Here is a 6,296-nt window from a genome sequence, read left to right on the forward strand (position 1 = left end):
AGTGTGTGTGTGTGTGTGTGTGTGTGTGTGTGTGTGTGTGTGTGTGTGCATTTAGCATGTTCAAGAGTAAAACAAGGGATAGGGAGATGTTTTAGCAGACTTTCAGAGGTTCATATACTGAAGGAACATGCTTCACTCAGTGTTCATGATGGAGAACTCAAAACATCAAATCAGTGAATGTAAATAGAGGTGTAGTCTCAGTGCCTGTTAAATACACTCACTGTGGTTGACCGATAAAAAATGCTCCTGCTGAATCTTCAAAACCTGTAACACACAAATAAATCAGACGCCAAATAATGATGCAAAGATATTTTGTCACAATATCAGAACTTTGTGGGTATTTTGATCAGGATGTGCAGTGAAGTGAGAGCGCCAACTAGGGGTAAAATTAGTAGAAAAGCTCATGAACATGAATTTAACTCATGATTCGTTGAATGAACATGCTGCTGGTGTGTGTGTGTGTGTGTGTGTGTGCAGGATCTGGCTCAGTGTGTGAACGAGGTGAAGCGAGACAATGAGATCATCCGTCAGATCACGACGTTTCAGCTGTGCATCGAGAACATGGTACAGAAGCACCTGAGAACGATTCATTTCAGCTCGCAACTCTGATTAATTTGTGTTTGATGCTGATTCTGATTCATTTGTGTTTGATGCTGATTCTGATTCTAATTCATTTGTGTTTGATGCTGATTCTGATTCATTTGTCTTTTATGCTGATTCTAATTAATTTCTGTTTGATGCTGATGCTGATTCATTTGTGTTTGATGCTGATTCTGATTCATTTGTGTTTGATGCTGATTCTGATTCATTTGTGTTTGATGCTGATTAATTTGTGTTTGATGCTGATTCTGATTCATTTGTGTTTGATGCTGATTCTGATTCTAATTCATTTGTGTTTGATGCTGATTCTGATTCATTTGTGTTTTATGCTGATTCTGATTAATTTCTGTTTGATGCTGATGCTGATTAATTTGTCTTTGATGCTTATTCTGATTCATTTGTGTTTGATGCTGATTCTGATTCATTCGTGTTTGATGCTGATTCTGATTCATTTGTGTTTGATGCTGATGCTGATTCTCTCTCCTTCTGTTTAGTCTCTGTCTCTGGCGTTATACGGACGCCCCAAAATAGACGGGGAATTCAAGATCTGCAATCTGGAGAAGAAATCCAAACAGGACCGGTGTGTTTGTGTGTTACTATAACTCTAATGATAATGATACGATAATTATAACTATAACAGTAACTGTAATGGTAATGATAACTGTAACGATTACTATAACGATAATGATAACTATAACGGTAATAATAACTATAAAAATATCGGTAACACTTTATTTTAAGGTGTCCTTGTTACACATGTACTTATATGTACTTACTATTATAACAACAATTATTTATGCATAATTACATGCAAGTAACCCTACGCCAAACCCTAATCCTAACCCTAACCATATAGTAAGTACATGTAGTTAATTAATATTACTCCGTACTTAATTGTATAATTACACTGTAACAAGGACACCTTAAAATAAAGTGTAACCAAAATATCTATAGTGATAACTGTAACTATGGTAACGATAACTGTAACAATAATGATTAATATAATTATAACCATAATGATAACTACAACTACAGTAAAAAATTTAACTTTAATGATATTTGTAAAGATAGCTTTAACGATATATTTATAATGATAACTAATGATTACTATATCAGCACCCACATCAACAGACGATAACATTCTGTTTGTTATAAACATGCTGCAGTTTTGACGTCTGTCTCTTTAAATATTCAAGCTCTTTAAATTCTGGTGGATTCTGATTGGCTGTCAATGTTTTTATTGTTCATCATCTGGGGAAAAAATAAAATTCCTCTGTGCTATTATTGTTGTAGTTGTGCTGTGGACGTCACAGTTGTCTAATTTTTATAGTTATTGTGATGCGTATCGTTCTTGATGTGAACAGGTTGTTAGTGTGTAGCGTGTGTAAAGCTCTCTCTCTCTGTGTGTGTGTGTGTGTGTGTGTGTGTTTGTGTGTGTGTTTGTGTGTGTGTGTTCGTCAGGAGAGAAGGACAGCAAGAAGGTTCTACACACCTCCTCTGGTCTCACAGAGCTTCATCATCATCATCATCATCATCATCAGAACACACCTGTACCTGACGCTTGTGTGTATTTACAGTGGACGCACACCTTCCTGCTGATGGATCTGTACGGTCAGGGCGGCTACGATCTCTTCTTTAAGACGCGAGAGCTGAAGAAGAAGTGGCTGGAGCAGTTTGAGATGGCGCTGTGAGTCCACTGCTCATATGTTCCTCAAAACTTCAGCTCAGCTACAGCTCTAATATGCTGCTCCTATGATAGTATAATATAACATACATGTTCGTAGGTCCAACATGTGTCCGGAGAACAGCACGGCTAACGGTCATGACTTTCAGATGCACTGTTTTGAGGACACCACCTCGTGTAAAGCCTGTCAGATGCTCCTCAGGTGAGATGCCAGATGCCAGTGTTCACCAGTGAATGAGCTGCTGTTTTCTGCTCAACAAACACCAGAATGCTGCTGCAGTTAGTTATAGCAGCTTCAAATTTGTTGAGATAACTTAAATATCCAACTTAACTAAAGTTAACTAAACATATAATTTTTATATATATTTTTTTAAGTTATAAGCTGAATTTGACGTTGTGAGAAATAATCGCAGCATTTATTTTTATGGTGTATTATGTTGGTTCTTGTATCTAATATACATTTAGCTTTCTGAAATGGAAAAGTATCACATGTGACTTTTAGCAGTTTTATTAGTTTTTAATTAATGTTTATTTTTATATTTTCAGTGTTCATTTGAGCTATAGTTTACATTTTTAATTTTGTTATTTTTATAAATGTTTGCTTAATCTCTTTAATTTTTTATTTATTTTAGTTTTACTAATTTAGTTATTTACTTCAACTTATTACTTTAGAACTTAAACTTACTTATTTTCATTTAGGGAAGCATTTCTAAGTTTTTCATCTAATGTTTTATTTCAGCTCATGAGAATATTTTTAATAGTTTTATTTTTAGTGTTTGTTGATAATAACAACACTGGTTCGTCTTTTTTGTCCGGGAGGAAGTTCTGAGCTGTGAAAGTTGCTGAATCGTTTCATTTCGAGTTTCATCAAACTCAGAGAATGAAGACTAATGTAGATGTGTCAGGATGAGACTCCTGTAAGATATAAAGGAGAGTAAATCTGCTGCTGTAGCTGGAGATGTGAGGTTTATTTGCTGATGTGTGGTGTGTGTGTGTGTGTCAGGGGGATCTTCTATCAGGGCTACCGCTGCTCGCGCTGTAAGATGGCTGCTCATAAAGAGTGTCTGGGTCGAGTTCCTGCGTGCGGACGGAACTCTGGTGAGAAAACAGATAAAGAACCTGTGAGAATGTAATGTGTCGCTGGTGTTCGTTCAGTCGACTTCACATGTGCTTCTCATTCACTCCACAGAACTGTCAGGAACGCTCAAGAAGGTCTGTGCATCCAAATTATTTCTGTCACTTACTTTTTGTATATTTTTTTATGTCGTATGAACTTTTATTTCATTTCTTTATAGCACGTCCTGTTGTTTCAAATTGGACTTTATACATATGTTGACACACAAACACGTGATAAACCCATTTGCACACTGTGAAAGAGACCCTAAATCCAAACATTTGACATTTAAACAGCTTAAATATGCTGGTAAAATAAAATAAAATATAATAAAATATAATGCAAATGAAGTCAGCGATGGTGCTGTTGACGTTTATTTGTGTTAGTTTGTGTTTGTGGGTGTTGAAGTGTATTTTCATGTTGTTTCAGAATAAAACGATGAGGTTAACGTCTCAAAGACAGACCAAACCAGGTAAACACACGTCACACAGCGTCCTCACACACACACACACACACACACACACATATACAGGAGTGTCTCTGGACACAGGAGAACTAGATGCCAGTGAGCTCCTCAACGAGCTCTGTTAACACAATGCCACACCATTTGATGAATTCAGCACAAGAGAGACGGATTTCTGTTCGCCGTCTTTCTGATATCTATTTAGTGTATATTAAATAATGCACGTTTCAGGTTGGTGACCACGACCCATCTTTAAAACATATTTTTTCACATGTAGAAATAAAACTTTAAACACATTCATCTTTAACACTGGTGGCAGTTCATCATGTTCAATCATTTTACACCACATTTAACGATGCAACGCAGTAAAGAAAAGATGAACAACACATCAAAGCGTGTATACTCTGATGATATAACTATATGAACAGAAGCGCGAGGCTTTGTGAGCGAGTCTCTTTCAGTTTTGATTCATGTGTGAATGAGGTTACAGCAGGATCTGATCTGTGTGTTAATAATGGAGAAGAGAAACCTACACTCGTCTGCACTTTCTCCTTCTCTTTTCCGCATGTCTTAAGTTGTTTTTTTGGTCATGTTAAATCCTGGATATGACTCAGATCGATACGTGAGGTTGACCTCATATAAATATCAATATTCTTTATATAATAGTGGTTTTATATAAAGCTGACGTGTGTGTGTGTTTGTGTGAGTGAGTGTGTGTGTGTGTGCGTGTTTAAATTTGTATAAGGACAAGTGTATAACATAGGTATTACAAGGAGAAGGTGACTTTTCAGGACATTACCCCATGTCCCCACTTTTCACAAAAACAAACCTGTGTGTGTGTGTGTGTGTGTGTTTCAGGGCAGGAATCTGACCATCAGAGAGGTCGGCTGGTTTCCCTGCAGTAAAGTTCAGCCGTTTGTGCCGGTGAGTGGATCAATAAAATTTCGATCCAATAACTGATATTGAATCATTATATCCGATACTGTTTATTTATTTTTTGATTTCCCACAATTTTTAATCTTTATTTTATTTCCCTCTTTTTTTATCTTGCATTTTTTTTTCTCCTCGTTTTTAATCTTTGTCTTACTATTTTTATTTTCTAAATTTTTTTATCTTTATTTTTCCCTGCAATTTGTATTTATATTTTATTGTTTATTTTTATAATACAATTTTTACTTTCTAAATTGTTTTTATTTACTTCACTCAATAATTTTTCGTCTTTATTTATGTCGTACAATTTTTATTTTCTTCGATTTTTAATCTTTATTTTTTCCTACAGTTCTTATTTCCTATAATTTTTTAATATTTATATATTTCTGACAATATTTCCTAGTTTATTGTATAACCATAATACTGTACAGTTACAGTGGGGTCCACTTTTTCATTTCAAATTAGATGATCAGTGTAACAGTTTGAGTGAAATTGTAATGAAAAATGAGCATGAGTTTAATAATGTCTTGTTATTTGGTTCATGCTTTACGGAGAGCAGCACTCGATTAATGACAGAAATGGAGCACAATCTGAAATCCTAAATGTTTTTGTTTGTTTCCAGGTTTAGATTAAATTTGATGTAATCATTTTTACATTTCGGCGTACAATAATAATAAAAATCTGCATGATAACTCCTAGTATCTACTGCTAGTTAAGTAAATGTGTTGTCTGCTCTCTGTAGGCGCCTCCTCCAGATTTAACAGGACTGCCCTGGTAACACACACACACACACACATATGCACACACACACATATGCACACACCCATGCACACACACACACACATATGCACACACACACACACACACACACACATGCACACACACACACACATATGCACACACACACATATGCACACACCCATGCACACACACACACACATATGCACACACACACATTATCTTGTGCTAAAAGATACCAAAGCCTTGTAAAGTGTTGAGATTTAATCTTAGTTTTACTTTGGCCTGTAATTTACCGTTTATGGTTGGTTCTCAGGTAGAATATGCACACACGCACACACACACATATGCACACACACACACACACACACACACACGCACACGTTTTATCTATATTCACTCCTGTTCATTAAAGCATGCATGTACAGGCAGTAACACACCCCTCTGGTGTCAGGTTCGCTGGTAACATGGACCGGGCCGGTGCTAAAACTCTGCTGATGTCTCGCTCTGACGGGACGTTTCTGGTGCGGCAGAAAGACGCTGGAGAATTCGCCATCAGCCTCAAGTACTGTGAACACACTCAAACACGCTGACTGACAGCTGTCAATCAAACAGAGCTCCAGTGACACGCCTCTCTGTCTCTGTCTCAGGTTCAGCATGGACACCAGACACATAAAGGTCACGTACTCAGAGGGATTCTACAGGATCAACGAGAAGAAAGCCTTCAAGGGACTGTTTGTGAGTGATTCAACACACACTCACTCACT

The 6,296-nt window shown here is 36.7% G+C and overlaps 1 protein-coding gene across 1 annotated transcript in view; it reads left to right on the top strand.

The window, feature by feature from the left end:
* LOC107722334 (proto-oncogene vav-like) overlaps positions 1 to 6,296 on the top strand; it is a 29,776-nt gene that overhangs the window by 20,682 nt on the left and 2,798 nt on the right. The window contains exons 13-25 of the mRNA XM_016530660.1: positions 478 to 564; positions 1,095 to 1,184; positions 1,965 to 1,971; positions 2,062 to 2,081; positions 2,178 to 2,287; positions 2,385 to 2,486; positions 3,288 to 3,382; positions 3,474 to 3,496; positions 3,828 to 3,984; positions 4,700 to 4,785; positions 5,534 to 5,565; positions 5,984 to 6,094; positions 6,180 to 6,267. Coding sequence (XP_016386146.1) covers positions 478 to 564; positions 1,095 to 1,184; positions 1,965 to 1,971; positions 2,062 to 2,081; positions 2,178 to 2,287; positions 2,385 to 2,486; positions 3,288 to 3,382; positions 3,474 to 3,496; positions 3,828 to 3,984; positions 4,700 to 4,785; positions 5,534 to 5,565; positions 5,984 to 6,094; positions 6,180 to 6,267 — 1,008 coding nt within the window. The remainder of the gene's footprint in view (positions 1 to 477; positions 565 to 1,094; positions 1,185 to 1,964; positions 1,972 to 2,061; positions 2,082 to 2,177; positions 2,288 to 2,384; positions 2,487 to 3,287; positions 3,383 to 3,473; positions 3,497 to 3,827; positions 3,985 to 4,699; positions 4,786 to 5,533; positions 5,566 to 5,983; positions 6,095 to 6,179; positions 6,268 to 6,296) is intronic.

This window comes from Sinocyclocheilus rhinocerous, unplaced genomic scaffold (assembly GCF_001515625.1).
Source record: "Sinocyclocheilus rhinocerous isolate Xijiao unplaced genomic scaffold, SAMN03320098_v1.1 scaffold161, whole genome shotgun sequence".
NCBI lineage: Eukaryota > Metazoa > Chordata > Actinopteri > Cypriniformes > Cyprinidae > Sinocyclocheilus > Sinocyclocheilus rhinocerous.